This window comes from Lissotriton vulgaris, chromosome 12 (genome assembly GCF_964263255.1).
Source record: "Lissotriton vulgaris chromosome 12, aLisVul1.2, whole genome shotgun sequence".
Classification (NCBI taxonomy): domain Eukaryota; kingdom Metazoa; phylum Chordata; class Amphibia; order Caudata; family Salamandridae; genus Lissotriton; species Lissotriton vulgaris.
The window spans coordinates 764,644,939-764,661,556 of record NC_141700.1 but is presented as its reverse complement, the minus strand read 5'-3'; the positions used below and the strand labels follow the sequence as shown (position 1 = coordinate 764,661,556).

The 16,618-nt window shown below is 42.4% G+C and overlaps 1 protein-coding gene across 1 annotated transcript in view; it reads right to left on the bottom strand.

Moving 5' to 3' along the window:
• The window catches only part of LOC147678626 (uncharacterized), a 690,344-nt gene extending 674,963 nt beyond the window's left edge, over positions 1 to 15,381 (bottom strand). The window contains exon 1 of the mRNA XM_086946079.1: positions 14,976 to 15,381. Within this exon, the coding sequence (XP_086802205.1) occupies positions 14,976 to 15,123 (148 nt within the window). The 5' untranslated portion in view covers positions 15,124 to 15,381. The remainder of the gene's footprint in view (positions 1 to 14,975) is intronic.
• Positions 15,382 to 16,618: the final 1,237 nt, after the last annotated feature.

Below are 16,618 nucleotides of genomic sequence, written 5' to 3'. Positions count from 1 at the left end.
AAAGGCAGCAATTAAACAGACACTCTCATCCTCCAAATCCTCACCAACATCCTCTGAAACAACAGGAAGACGTGACAAGCAGTCCGCTTGTGTATTCCTCCAACCGGAAATGTGCTCTAATTTATAAGTGTAGTCCTGTAACTTGGCAGCAAACTTCATTAGGCGGGGAGAACCATTATTGGCCCCGCCCGGTGACAGAATTTTGAGAAGGGGCTTATGGTCAGTTCTTAGACAAAATACCATACCCCACAGGTAGGTACGAAAGTGCGAAACGCCCCAAATAGCAGCTAGAGCCTCACGCTTGATGACAGCGTAGTTGCGCTCAGAGGAATTGAGGCAGCGAGAAGCAAACGCCACAGTTTTCTCACTTCCTCCCGACCTCTGAGACAACACAGCGCCAATACCGTATGCACTTGCATCGACTGTAACGTAAGTATCCCTACCAGGTTCAAAGGTTGTCAAAATGCCAGCATTAATGATATCACTTTTAACCAGTTCAAAAGCTTGCGACTGTAAAGTTCCCCACTCGAAGTGCACACCTTTCCTAAGTAACATTCGTAACGGTTCAGTCTTATGTGAGAAATTAGGAACAAATTTGGAGTAGTACTCCACTAAACCAAGAAACAACTTGAGTTGGTCTTTGTCAGTAGGAATAGGAGCACACTTGATAGCTTTTAGGAGATCTTCCTTTGGCTTAATACCATTCTGAGAAATAGTGTACCCCAAATAGTCGATTTCAGTTAACAAAAACTGACATTTGTCTTTTCTCAAAGTAAGACCAGCAGTTGAAAGAATTTGTAAAACTTTTGACAGATTAGAATTGTGCTCAAGCTCATCTATTCCTGTAATCAAGATGTCATCTTGGAAGAAGTGGACATGCTTTAAGTCTTTGAAAAGAGAATGCATCATGCGTTGAAAAACGCTTGCCGCAGAGGCAAGGCCAAAAGGCAACCTTTTAAATTGAAACACCCCTTCAATGGTAACAAAGGCAGTAAACTTTTTGGAGTCAGGGTGTAATACAACTTGATGGTAGGCGGACCTTAGGTCCAGTTTACTAAAGAATTTAACCTTGTCCATTAGCAAGACCATTTCAGAAATGTTAGGCAAAGGAAATTTGTCGACAATAATGTTCTGGTTAAGAGAACAAAGGTCAACACAAAAACGGAGCTTACCGTCCTTTTTCTGTGTGACTACAACTGGCGAAAGCCACTCAGAAGCTTCCACTGGTTCAATTATGTCCTGCTTTTGCATGTCGTCAAGCATTTCCTTTACCTCCTTCCTAACAGCAATGGGAATTCTTCTTAAAGCATGTCTAACTGGGAAAGCATTTTCCTTAACCTTAATTTCATGTAAGTAACCTTTCAATTTGCCCAATGTAGGACGGAAAACATCAGAGAATTTAGAAAGAACATTTTCAACATTGTAAAAATCATCAACTGCAAGTACCACATCATCAGACCTTGGGTCAAGAATAATATGTAAGTCGTACTGTTGTAACCACTCAAGAATTGCTGGGCCTTCTTCGGAAATGAAAACCTTGCCCGAAGCAGATCTGCCTTTAAATTGAAAAGAAGTATCCATGACTCCCTTCAATTTAATTACTTTCCCTGTATAACCTTTCGGCATGAAATCACTGTGTAGAAGTGGTACAGATGGCCAATGTTCCTTATACATGCTATAAGGTATGATGGAAAACATCGAGCCTGGATCAACCATGAGGGTAACAGAAACATCGTTGAGAATAAAAGAAGCTCTTGGCTTCTGCAAGACAAAATGAGCATTGTCATCATCAGTATCACCATCCACACATAAGAACATTTCTTGAGAAGAAGCATCATCTTCAACAAAACTAACTCTATTAAATGTAGGAGATTTGCACACTTTGCTAATGTGACCCCGCTTACCACACTTACGGCAGTTTTTGTCTCTGGCAAAACAACCTTGAAAATCAGCAGCATGAGACATATCTCCACAACGATAACATCCCACAAATTTCACCTTCCCACCAGGATTATTATAAACAGACCTAGACTTGGGAAGAAAAGTTTTAGGTTTAGTGTTAAATTTATCAACATTAGAAGGTGGTTCTTTATCAGCTTTGGAGACAACGTTGACAGTCTCTTCCTTCTTTAACTCAAGAAGACGCATCTCGTCCATGCACTTGTCAGATTCCTCGACGACTTTAGCGATTGTGATGGCTTCCAGTAATGTAGGGTTTTTAGCTGCCCACAGTTTTTGCTGCATGCGCTTATTTTTACATTGTACTATCAGTTGATCCCGAATCATCTGGTCCGCCATAGCTCCAAAGTCACATTTCACGGATAATTCTCTTAAGCGAGCAACCATTTGATCAACTGTTTCTTTGCCTTTTTGCGGAACAGTATAGAATTTGTGCCTTTGCATGACGATATTAATTTGTTTTCCAAAGTATTTTTCTAATCTTAATTTTGCCTCATTGTAGGGGTTATCAATAGGCTCACCATCATCATTTAAGAGTTCTGGTAGAAATTTGAAGACATGTTGTCCTGCTTTGCCTAAGGAATTCAATAATATAGCTTTCTTCCTGGTCGCAGGAAATCTAAGACCATCTATGGCCTCAAGATAATTTTCGAAAAACCCTAGCCATTCTTCCCATTCCGTGGTGGGAATCTCCCCTTCAATAAGAAAAGCCGGTGGTGGAGAAATTGTATGGTTGGCAGTGGTAGCCATGTAATTTGTATCTGTGCAAATTTATTATTTTAAAATTTTGCGGATTAAAGCTGAGGCAGGTGAACAGGAATGTAATGTAAAGTACTTTGCTTGTATTTGCTGTGGCAAACTGTTGTAAAGCAGTATTTAATACAATAAAGTTGTTTTGCCGGTTGAAATTGAACGTGGTTGGCAAAACGGCAATGTTAACGAAGGAGTTTTATGCGTGGTTGGCAAAAGCTCTCAAAATGGCCGCCAGACGCAGTGCGCGATGACGTCAGCGCGCATAGAGCGTCAGGCGCAAGCAGCGTCTCCTAGCAACTGAGAGACACAAAGAAGAGTTCTCGCGCTAGCACAGAAGAATGGCGCTTGAGAACGTTGGTATCACTCGCGCTGTCTTGCGCTGTGTGCTCGAGCGCACAGCGACACCAAAACGGCCAAAACAACCCAAAATGAAAGAAACAGTACCTCGGGTTGCCGCTTTTCAGGAACGCAGGAGCGGTAAGCGCCGTGAGGGGACAGCGCCTAGCGAGAGTCCACAGGAAGCGCCAACCAGAAGAGAGGAACGAAGTGTAGGAAAACAGCTCTCCAGGAACACCGGAAACTCCTCAAAGACGTGGTAGACCGAAGCGTCGCCAAAATGAAGAGAAGAAACGTGGTCTTGGAGCTGGTACAAGGTGAGTTTATTCAGGAAGCACAGCAGTACAAGTACCAACCATCCTGCCTCAGCAACCGCCAGGATCAGAATGGAGAACATGGAACCATACAGGTAAGAGAACATGGAATACATGCTGGCATAACACTCTAAGCATAGAAAATAGCAATGACATTAAGATGAGAGGCACAACAACTGGCTTTGTTTTTTGTGGAAAAAATTGAAAAAATCTATAATGTATTTCCCGCAAAGCCCATGCTCAGCCCTTCTAAAACAGAAATTATATCTGAACTTACTAACATCCCGGAGCTAAGTCAGGAGGTCTTTGACGGATTCTGTCAAAAAGTCAAATCAGGTTCTCCCCTGGACCCCCTAAAGCCTGAGCAATTCAGGAAAGCATATACCACAGTACTTGAACCACTAAGAGGCATTATTAATACATCATTGACAACATCAGAAATCCCCATAAAATGGAAGCAGGCATGGGTGAATCCCATAATCAAAAAAACAAATTTAGATCCGACAAAACCTGGAAACTATAGGCCCATATCTCTGCTACAATGGCCTGCCAAGATCACTGAGTCCTACGTAAACACCATCCTTACGGCACACCTCTATGCCAATAACATCTTGGACGCCTCCCAGCATGGTTTCCGTGCAGATCACAGCACGGAGACGGCACTTCTTAGTGTTACAGAACATTTCAGATCCATCAGAGATTCCGGTCAAACGGCAGCGCTGATCCTGCTCGACCTCAGCGCTGCCTTTGATACGGTCTCCCACGAGGTGCTTCTGTACAGACTGGAGGCAGCAGGGGTGAAGAGCGCAGCATTGGCCTGGTTTAAAGCATTTCTGTCAGACAGATCTTTTCAGGTAGCTACCCCCCCATTTGTCTCTAAAAAGTGTAACATAATGCAGGGAGTACCTCAGGGCTCAGCCCGACACTCTTTAATCTATATGTCCAACCACTAGCTGAGGTCGCCAAGAGGTGGGACCTTTCCATCGTGTCATACGCTGACGATACTCAGCTGGTGGTAACATTGAGTGATGACAACGGAGTAGGAGCACTGAATTTCAAGCATGGCCTCACTGCAGTAACTGAGTGGCTGACGGCCAATTATTTACAACTTAACGCTGACAAAACGGAGGTGTTAATAGTAGGAAAAAATGCCGAAGCTTGGGGAAAGGACTGGTGGCCCGATACTCTTGGCCCCCCCCCCTGACCCCAAAGCAGAGGTAAAAAACTTGGGGGTGTGGTTCGACTCAACCTTGTAGTGTAGTTCCTAGTTTCCCACTAGGCCCTGCGCATTGGAATAACATAAACAGTAGTATCGACGTAGAAGTGCGGATCTTCCAGGCCTCCACTGACTATGCTAAACTTAATTGGGTGTGTTACCAACTAGCTCAGAGGTCACTGGAAACTTTCTTCTCTGCATAGGAAGTGATCAGCTTCCCTGGCACAGACAAGAAGGGATTCAGTTTTCCAACAACCGTGCAACATGACAACTTTGCTCCTCAGATCAAGAGTCAATCTCTAGGGTTGTGTGAAACAATAGACAGGTATTTCACTCAGTCAGGTTAGTGCAGTTTACTTTCACGATATTTAGAGAATAGAGAGACGGGCGTTTGTCAATAAAGGGTTAACATTTATTGAACAGTCTTTCTTCTCGTACAAGAGAAATGTATTGCCACAATTGCAAGACTTGTTATTATAAAAAGTACGTACAGTAAGATAAGTATTGCGAAATAATACTGTAAAAGCATTGATATGGTTTCTTCTAAAAGTAATAAAACATATATACAGTCATATATACATTAGGCTAAAATACTCAACTGGTGCTTCTAACTACGCCTACCCCGGTGTGCCTGACCTAAGCCTAACACGTGGAAGGGGAGTAAGTAAGTAGCTTTAAGTTAAGTTGGTTTTTGCCAAGGTTTGCTTCAAGAATTCTCATCTAAGGGTTTAGTCAACACCATACCTCTGAATAGAATGATGGAGGTCTGGTATCTTCTTCAGGGGGAACTCGGTATCCCAGTCACCCGCGAGGGCAGACTAGAAACGCTGGAGCTGGATTTCTCAGCAGAAGAAAGGCAGCGTCTCTCTTCAGCGCGTCGAGGAGGAGGAGGGGCAGCGTCCGCGGGCAGCTTGGCATCTGCTGGGCTCTTCGCAGAGGGACGGCTGTTCAGCTCCTAAGCTCACCACACCATCGTTCGCGCTTTAGCAGCGATAATGGTATCAGTAGCTTCACCACCAAAGGGACAGCAGCAGCATCAGCGTACTGCATACAGCATACAACAGCAATGGGACACCAGCAATTGCTTAAGGCAACGTTGGTAGTATTTATACCTGACAGGTGCCTGGTTTGATACAAGTTTGCTGGACATAAGACGTCAATTAAAGATGTCACTAGGAAGTGATAGCTATCAGTTGCTCATTAGAGTTCCATTACTAATCAAAACACAGCAAGCGGGGATTTCCAGGTTTGCTGAGTTTTTATCTTGTTGAAGAACTCGGAGTGTTAATCTAGGAATATCAGATAGTGACTTCTGCTCTGTCATTGCACTAATTGGTTGCAAAGGAAGTGGCAGAGAACTATTCTGGAATGTGGCTCTGTTCGTGTGAGGCCAGAGATGACTTTCTGAATATCGCACTTGAACGGTTATGCCAATATAGGGAATAAATGGATTTATAGCCGAATAGGGGCATAAAATCACAGTATCGATCAGGAACTTAGATAAACACGCAACACCCACTCCACGTTTTCATGTCCATCAAATTACTAAAACTAGAGCAATTAGATGCATGTGTAACATTGCCCACCCCAAAATACATAAATGCATTCGAAATAGGCGTATATTGTAATACATGAAATTTAGGTACTGTACGTTTTTGAAGCATAGAACTCATTCAAAAATTATTGCATATGAAATCAATGAACGATTATGCACAAAGAATTACACATGAAGTATCTCTGAAACAGAAGAAGGGCGAGATAAATCATCACATATAAATGCATTGCAATAAATGTGATAGAGGCTGATGTCATTTTGTTATGTCTCTAGATGTGTTTAGAAATAGAGGTGTGAAGCTTCTGTTCTCTAAGAATAGTTTTTACGTTAAGCAAAGAATTGTTCGTGCCAAAAAAGGGTCAATCGCAAAAAATGTCCAATTCAAAAGAATTAATGCTTGAACGGGGAAATAGAGTTCCAACGCTTTTAGCAGTTTTTGTTGATCAAAACTGAAGGCCGAATTCAGAGTTCATGGGAACGCTGTGTGTCGGAAAGCTTCTCCAAAGTTATTGTTTCTGTACGGGTGAGAACATCGTATCAGACAGGCTCTCAAAGAATTGGTCTACAAAATCAGGTGACAGTTCAACCAAATTCGATAGTGCTGTAACTTGGCAGGTGTGAGAATGATTGCTGTCATCATATTCGGGAGCAGCAATGCTCACAGAAGGTCGTACCTGGGTGATGTTGCTTTTGTCACTCGCTCCACTGTTACCACCTAGTCGTAGTACAGGAGTCTCAACGAATGCCGTCATCAGGATTGGTAGCCGCTGGGGACAACACAATGCGTGAGCCGTTATTGGACTGAGCAAAGTATCGACGTCCATTGGTACTGCTGATGGAAGTGAAAGACAGATGTCCAACACGCATTCATCTCCGCATAGCATACATCGAAGTACCGGTAAGATACAGTTCTGCCATATAGGTCTGAATGAAAGGAACCAGGTCATGTTTAGATCTCTCAGCCTGGCCAATCCGAGGACGTTAGTTATCCTGTCCCGGTAGCGCATTGCTAGGATTGTCTCTTCCATTCCCATGGGAGCTATGTCTGAGTTTCGGCTTGCCATAACGAAGCAGGACGGTCAAAAATAAAATCCCTGCTACAAGTCCCAAAAATAAGGGTATTCCGCCAAAAACAGAGTGAACAAAATTAGGAACGATTCCCAAAATTGCCTGAAAAGGTGTGAGCAGTCCCGTAAAAATCGACTTAAATATGCCTGGGATGCCTATGGCACTAGACATGTTAAGGAGTTGGCTGAGCATTTCTACGAAATGCACGGGGCAATTTGTTGATAAAAGTTCATGAACTTCAGTAGCTGTCCTTGCAACTAGAAGATCATACGTCTCTTTTGATGACGTTATAGGCACTACTGTCTGCAAAAGCACAGACTTCATTTTGCTTAAAGTATCAATTCGTATAGAATAGAGATTCAGACGAGGCCAGATGGGAGTCACTGTGTCTGCAGGCCCACTCGGGAACAATGCTTGCATACAGCATTTGACCATGGATGTTACGCTTACTAGATAACTTTTCCCTGGCACAAGGCCACAACATCTGTGATCCGTTCTAAGAATGTAACTCCCGTTTGCGAGTTGCATAAAGAAGGGCTCTATCGGAGTTGCAGGTGTGACAAGCTGGTGGCATGAAAGGTTGTTAGAATTTCCATCACATGCTCCGTGTAAATTAATACCCTGACACAAAAGTATACCGCTTAGTGAATGTTTACAATTTTCACCACTAAGAAATACATTTTTGCCGCTGTCACTATAGCAAGAATGTGTGTATGGTAATTTCCATTCTGATTTTACATAACCTTTACCCAATCGTTCATACTGGCCAGTAGGTATGTATTCAAGGCACTTTTTAAATCGGAAAGTTGTTATCGGAATGGTGATAATTCCGTGTATTATCCATTCAATGACAGGACTCTCTGACATTGTCAATGGTAATATCTCAAGTTTTTCGATGCTCAGGATTGTATAGTCTGCTCCTTTCTGTGCCAAACTGATCTGTTTATCAGTAAGGTTAAAAATGGAAAACAATGACGTTGTGTTGATTAAACGCCAAGGCACATAGCCTGAACGAAGATTTTGCAGCGTCCAGCCCAATTGTATAATAGAACGTAATTGAGATTGGCCATGTTGTAACATTAGCAAGTCTCTGTCTATCACATCAAAGGCAGAGGATACAATATTGTCCAACGAATATATTCTGGAGGACAGAGTCATTAACCCATTGTCCACTACAGAAAGTGATTTCTCCAAATTAATATGATCAATTTCTAGTATTTTTTCTGCTGTTTCAATTTGTTTGACTTTCCAAGCCTCATTGTAAGCAGCATAGATACTGGTCGCTATGAAACGCTTTTGACGCTGTTTGCGTGGTCCGAGAATGAAATCGCGCAAATCAGCACCATCTTTTAGTAAAGACAAGTGTTGCTTAATTTCAGCCAGTGTGGATGATGTTAGCCATTCAAGGCAGAGTTTCCCTACACTGTATGTTGTTATTATCCCTGGATGTTGTCTCTGGGAGTATCTCGGGTCTAGTCTGGTCATTTTTAACCCCTGTGTTTTATTCAGGAATCTATCTTGACAGTTGTTTGTGTCAGTAGGCCAGATTAACCACTTTTTCCAATCAGGATGTGTTCTGTTAAAATGTAAAATTTGTGATACGTCTAACTCAATATCTGCAGTTGCATTTTCAGGTATTGGCTTTGGTATAGACGGTTTTTTAAGGTCTTTGATCTTAGCTAGGCCAAGACAGGATGTTTGGTGTATTGTGTCATTTAAACACATCATTTGTTCTGGTATCATGCAGGTTCTAAATAGTGCTTCAATGCCTTGTACCTGCCGATCTTTTGTACCCCAAATTGTTTTCGTTTCAATGTTATCTTTCCAATAATCAAAACCAAATGTCATCATTTTATCATAAAATGCTTCTGAATATATCAATTTAGAATTTGTCAGCATTGTTTTCATTCCTGTTTTATCTAACAGTTTGTAATAAAACGTTTCTGCATCACTAGTGTTAAACCCTGAGAAGTATTTGAATTTCTCAAAAAATGCTTTAGAACTGCTTTTAGGTGGTGTAGCACAATGTTCCCATTGATTATACATAAAAACATTTCTAGGCTGTGCAGATTTATGCAAGTAATGATCACCATAGTGTGTGTAACAGAATAGCTGCTCATAACTAGATGAACCTTGTAAATAATCATGATCTGTGAATCTAGCTGACATTACTAAATCAGACATCATGTCATTAATACTGTTAAAGTCCCAATCATCAGAGAATGCACTAGGTTTTACAAAGTCACTTAAGGAAACCTTCAGTTGATGAGGATACTTCAGGATTTCGACCGGACCATAGATCTCATAGTCAGTTTTCTCCCATACTACCCCACCAGGTATTGGAATTGCTGTGACATTTACTGTTGACAGTTCTCTTTTCTTCACGTGGGATGATCTGTGTGGTTTCAGGACTAGGTTGATGTTCTGACTTGCTGTGTCCATTCAATTGTAATAAACTTTCCTAAAATTAAAACTAAAATTAGGCATAGTAGGAGTATGAATACCCCTGAAATAATCCAATGCTCAATCAACGGTGAATCCAGATATAATTCTTTGATTTGTTGAAGGAGTCCTGTTGTATTTTCTTTAGAATACTTTTTTGTTTCTGGCATCACTTCGGGGTCGTTTTGATCTTCAGAGAAGTTGTCGAAGTTGATGAAATAACCAGAGGCAGTTCTGTCAATTGTTGGGATTGTTCTTTCAATCTGTCTTTTGGTAGCATTTTCTGATGCCACATTATTGTAGACTGGTGTTGTTTCTTGACGAACCGTTTCAATCTGCGTCTCAAGAGGCACGAGTTCCATGGCATTATTGCATAGTCCTTCACCGTGCACTGCAGGCTGATCGAATGTGATTAGTCTTTCAGTTTGAACCTCTTGGATTGTTGCAAGTTTGGGTATTCTGTTGTTTCTTGGGAGTCCACTGGGCCTACTGTTGATTATAGGCCACATGCTTGTGGTTTTACCAGGTCGATGGACACGACTCTGTTCTCCTTTTTACCAGCAAGGGGCGGTAGTACTACTGATCTTGTTCCGGTGACTGCCAAGACAGGTACTCCTTTTCTGTAAGAAGGCCCAAATTTCTTCTTCACCGCAATCTTTTCTCTGACTAGATCCCCAATCTTTGGAATCCAGACAGACCTTGCTGGGGCTGTTGCTCGTGGTGCCTCGTCAGTGGTAGATGGCTGTTGCTTTAACTTTATGTTGCTTAAGGATTTTCTTGTTTCATTCAGTTCCTGTAAAACAGCCAAACGATCCTTTACATCAAAGTCTGTTGTTTTTTCTTGTACCACTGACATCTGACTATCGAGGTCCTGAATGTTCATTCTAATTCCGAACAATAGTTCGTATGGGCTGAAACCTTTTAGAGAATTTCTTGGCAAGTTATTAAGACTAGTTTGGAAACGTATTAGATGTTTGACCCACCCAGTGCCTGAACCTAATACCTTCGCTGTTATAGATCGCTTTATGTCCCGGTTTTTTCTTTCAACCACACTATTCCCTTCGGGGTGCGACGGACAAGAATACCTCAACCCAATTCCCATGCTGGCCATGGCCTCCTTATAGGCTCGAGAGCTGAAAGCAGGACCCTGGTCAGAATGGAACATGGTAATTGCGTATGTGCCGATATGGACTCGCAGATCTCTCTTATAACAGTTCTAGGCGTCAGCCGAGTGCTGGAGGCCACATTTTTTAAGTGTGTTTAGCCTTAGCTGTGTACAATGGGACGCGCTTCTCTTCTTTGATTGTGCAGATAGACCGCCTTATGCTGTCTAGCAGGGATCCTGAAACTACACTGGCCTGTTCATTACTGCGATCTCTGTTGCAGTTTTCACAATTTTGAGCAAAACATTGAATATCTATGCTCATACCTGGCCACCAGTACTCTGATTGTAATTCTTTCAGAGAAACCTTAATTGTTTGGTGTCTCAGACCCAACCCCATGTGTGCTTCCAGTAAGAGGAAGCCCCTCCTGCTCCTGTTTGGAATTACTCTGTCCCCCACTCCAGGGATTCGAGCAAAAGGAACGGAGTTTGCATCGATTACGTATGCATAATTGAGTGGATAGTTCACGGGTAGTGCTGCACAGTCGCCTTTTACGGTCGTTTTTACTGTCAGCATGGTTTCCCCGTCTATGTATTTTTCTGTACGCTTTTTTGTGGCTACGGAAGCCGGTTTAGTTGCTTCCGCTATGGCTGTATTAGCCAATGAATTCCCTGCAGCGTGAACGCCATCACGTTGAAGACTCTGTGCGTGAATCACGTGAGTCTTTTGTAGTTCTTTGTGTAAAAGAGCTACCTGTTTCCAGAGCAATTTATGCTTTATTGTGGCACCTGTGTCATCTTTGTAATCGTTTTCAATCCAACTCTGCAGTTTATTGTTGTAAGAGTTGACGCAAAAATGAGAATCGCACACGATAATTGTCGGGAATTCACGTTCTGCATTTTCAAGCGCCATCTTTAAACATCTGATTTCAGCTCGCTGAGCCGAACAGTTTCTCAATGATTCAGTTTTTGTTACTTTCGGTCTGAATTTACCGCACAGCCAACGACCTTTAACAATCGCACAGGCTGCATCGTAGGATTTTCTCTCTACGTTGAAATGCTGTACAAATCTATCTGTATAGATTATACAAGCGTATTGTGGGAGAGGCAGAAGTTCGAATGGCAGAGAATATTCTTCTTCATATTCTAAATCATTCAGTTCTTCGAATTGCGGGGCGAAATAGTATTTCACATCTTCCGCTCCTAGAGAATCTACACACTGTATCCATTTCGGATCCAGTGACACTGTAGGCAGGTTTACTGGGCTGAATAGCGCCTCGAAGGCGGATTCCGCTGTGAGGATATTAATCCGTTTGCCGTGTGCTAGTTCTCTTTCATTTGCTAATGCGATTTGCACTGCTTTCACAGTTCTTTCTGTGTGACTGAATGTTTTTTCTACTTGTGTGTACAAGTGAGATTTAATTGAAATTGGTACCTTTTCTCCCTCATTAGAGGTCAGGTATGTGAACCCGCATCTTCCTGGGATGACTCGGATTACAAGATCACATGTGTTGTCACGTGTATCTAATTTTGTTTTTGCTAACATGTCTGTTTGCAGTGATCTCAAAATTTCTGTGTGTTTTTGAGTCCAATTGATTTGTTTAAAATCAGGTTTAATTAGTTCGTAGAGAGGTTTAACCCTCTCTGCGTAATTTAGAATGTAAGTTCTCCCAAAATTCAGAAAACCTAGAATGGATTGTAAATTCTTCAGCGTTTTTGGAGCTTGGAGTACAGCGCACTTCTCTAAGAAGTTGTCCGCTAGGCTTTTCCCTTCACTTGATAATTCGTACCCTAAAAATAGTACTGTCAGATGGGCAATTCGGGACTTTTTAAAGTTGAATTTGTAACCCTCTGCTGCGAACCCAAGTATAATGGTGTTCACTCTTTTCAAGTGAGTATCCAAGTCGTCGTCTGTGAGATAGATATCATCTACGTAAGATAATGCCTCATCATCATATATTTGTAGTAACTCTGTTACTCTAGCTGAGAATAGTCCTGGGCTGTTCTTGAACCCCTGTGGGAGTCGACAGATTTTTTTCTGCGACCCAAATGCAGAGAAAGCGGTCAAATATCTGCTTTCCGGTGCAATGTTTGGACAAAAGAAACCATTAGATATGTCTAATGTCGTTTTATATTTTTTCCTAACTATGTTATTCATTAAGGCTGCACTATGCGAGTTTTGTACTGCAAAAGTTTTACAACATGTATTAAGATGTCTGTAGTCCAAAACTAGACGATATGACTTGTCTGGTTTGGAGACAGGAAACAAAGGATTGCTCATTTGAGAGGTGCATGTTTCAATCACCCCCTGGTATTCAAGTTGATCTAAGATCTCCCTGACTTGTTTTTTAGCTTCTTGCTTAATGGGATACTGCCGTTGGGCAGTTGGTTCACTTTTTAACTGTATTTTGTGGGAGGTGAGTCCTCATCCCATCCTACATGATTTTTATACAATGCTGGTGCCTGGGCTACTGCCCATTTCCTTGCATATGTATATTTTTTGTGAATCGGAATGTGATTCGAGAAGGCAGGCATAATCATTTCTTCGCCACGAGGGCACTCCCTGACAAACTCTGGGGGCCAATCTTTTTCAGCTAACAGAATATCATAGCCTTTTGAGAGCTTATCCCAAAATAGACCCTTTATTTTCCTAGTCTTATCACCCTCTATACGCAATGTTATTTCGTATATTTTATGGGGCTCGCTAAGTCTGGTGTCGGCAGTTTCAACCTGAATGTATTCATTCGTGTCCACTGTCTCCAGATGACTCATCAAGATCTTGCGCGCTATACTGATTTCTGCTGCACTGTCCAACATTGTCAATGCCCACTCCCCGTTTTTCAATTGTGTCCTCAGTATTCTCTGCATGGTTGATTACTCTAATACTGGCTACCTTCTTTTTTGAAAATTTAGATTTTTTACTCTGAGCAGGTTCCTTGTCTTTGGACTTGGTGTGCTCTCCTGGGTCTGACCGTCCTCCTCTTTCCGATTTCTGTGGAAAAGATCGAGAGGGACGTGTATCAATACTTTGATATCTATCAGGTTTTTTCAAATTATCCCTATTTCTAAGGTTATATCTTTTCTCAGAGGGCTCCCTCTGGGGAGACTGGTGTTCTCGAGTCGGAGTTCTTTCCCTCCGTCGAGGAGACCTTCCTCTGGACTGGAAAACTTTTTCCTTGGGAGTGGATTGTTTATTTCCATCCCAGCTCTTTTTAGGAGTGTTTGAATTATTTTTAATAAATAATTTTTCAGGATTTTCGAGCAGTTGGGGCTTTACCGGTTTTCCACCCAAGCTGTCTCTACCTAATTCTTCATAGCATTTCTCTATGATTTTGGCAAGCTCAACAGGATCTTCTAGAACTGTTTCCTTCAACTTCTGGCGGATCGCCACAGATGCTGCTTCTCCTTTTATATTGGCTAATAATATAGCCGAGACCTGCTTGAAGTCTTTCAGTAATTTCATACCAAGATTTAAAGCGGGCTCTGGACCGTATTCATTTTGAATCTGTTTTAGCACTTCTGGTATTACCGCCATAGACGGAACACCGTGTGTTTTTGTGTAAATGGAAGCAAAGACTGTACTCCAAGTGTCGCAGTCCTCCACGTGTGGTGCGATTCCCATAGGAAGGCAGATTGTCAAGATTCTGTGTTTCTCTATAGGGGTAGTATCAGGAAATACTGCCTCTATTTGAGTGATTTTCTGTGCTAACCAGAAAGGAATTTGTTCCCGTTTTACGGGTGTTTTACCAAGACATGACTGTATGTTCTGTGGTGTAATTTTATTAGTGTTCCCCTGATGAGGGGTCAGCTGTGGTACATTAACAGCTGGCTGGACTGTTGCAGTCCGCATTACATATTGGACTAATTGCCTATGTATTTTTATTAGTGTTTTTAGCTGTACTAACAACTCTTCCTTTGACATTTTTACAATGTCAGGATGTGGTGTGTAGCTGGCTAGAACCGGCCACGCTGCTCCTGGTCTACCTAGTGGACCGAGCCTGGTAATGTGATCATTATGTTTTAGGGCGCCATTAAACCAGAGCAGGTGCTCTTGAAATTTAAGTTGGATTTCAGTCTCCTCGAAAGGAGCGTACTCTTCCGGAGGTTCCTCTATTTTGTAATAGTGAAACTCTTTTGTTGTAGCGTTTGCCGCTGGAAAGTTTATCCATGAATAGAAAACCTCTGTCTGCCGATATTCGTGAGCCTCTATCACGAAAATTACTGTACCACCTTGTGGTGTCAGTCCGTTTTCTATAAGTTTTAACGTTATAGACTTTCTTAAGTGGACCGGGATGATAATTGCATCCGGGTCTGTGTGTTCGGGACCCTGCTGAGTCGCATCTGCTGCGGCCCCAGTGGTTCCGTTTTCTCCTGGCATTGTTAAAATGCAAGGTTTGCAGAGTTGGTCTCCAAGGAGACAAAGATTAGGTGCACAATATTTTGGAACACTGTATCCTTCAACGTTGAATAAACCAGAGCTTTACATAGGAATCTCTTCCTACTGAGTTCGGGCGGATTTTAACCTTTCACCCACTCCAGACGTCTATTGGAGTATTTACGGGAGAAAGGGGTCTGTGTGAAATATGCACGACTGAGTTACTCTAACGTCTTGCGTTAGTTTATCGCCTTACCAAACGTTGGGCGCCATGTAGTGTAGTTCCTAGTTTCCCACTAGGCCCTGCGCATTGGAATAACATAAACAGTAGTATCGACGTAGAAGTGCGGATCTTCCAGGCCTCCACTGACTATGCTAAACTTAATTGGGTGTGTTACCAACTAGCTCAGAGGTCACTGGAAACTTTCTTCTCTGCATAGGAAGTGATCAGCTTCCCTGGCACAGACAGGAAGGGATTCAGTTTTCCAACAACCGTGCAACATGACAACTTTGCTCCTCAGATCAAGAGTCAATCTCTAGGGTCGTGTGAAACAATAGACAGGTACTTCACTCAGTCAGGTTAGTGCAGTTTACTTTCACGATATGTAGAGAATAGAGAGACGGGCGTTTGTCAATAAAGGGTTAACATTTATTGAACAGTCTTTCTTCTCGTACAAGAGAAATGTATTGCCACAATTGCAAGACTTGTTATTATAAAAAGTACGTACAGTAAGATAAGTATTGCGAAATAATACTGTAAAAGAATTGATATGGTTTCTTAGCCATACAATGGTTTAAAAGTAATAAAACATATATACAGTCATATATACATTAGGCTAAAATACTCAACTGGTGCTTCTAACTACGCCTACCCCGGTGTGCCTGACCTAAGCCTAACACGTGGAAGGGGAGTAAGTAAGTAGCTTTAAGTTAAGTTGGTTTTGCCAAGGTTTGCTTCAAGAATTCTCATCTAAGGGTTTAGTCAACACCATACCTCTGAATAGAATGATGGAGGTCTGGTATCTCCTTCAGGGGGAACTCGGTATCCCAGTCACCCCCGAGGGCAGACTAGAAACGCTGGAGCTGGATTTCTCAGCAGAAGAAAGGCAGCGTCTCTCTTCAGCGCGTCGAGGAGGAGGAGGGGCAGCGTCCGCGGGCAGCTTGGCATCTGCTGGGCTCTTCGCAGAGGGACGGCTGTTCAGCTCCTAAGCTCACCACACCATCGTTCGCGCTTTAGCAGCGATAATGGTATCAGTAGCTTCACCACCAAAGGGACAGCAGCAGCATCAGCGTACTGCATACAGCATACAACAGCAATGGGACACCAGCAATTGCTTAAGGCAACGTTGGGAGTATTTATACCTGACAGGTGCCTGGTTTGACGCAAGTTTGCTGGACATAAGACGTCAATTAAAGATGTCACTAGGAAGTGATAGCTATCAGTTGCTCATTAGAGTTCCATTACTAATCAAAACACAGCAAGCGGGGATTTCCAGGT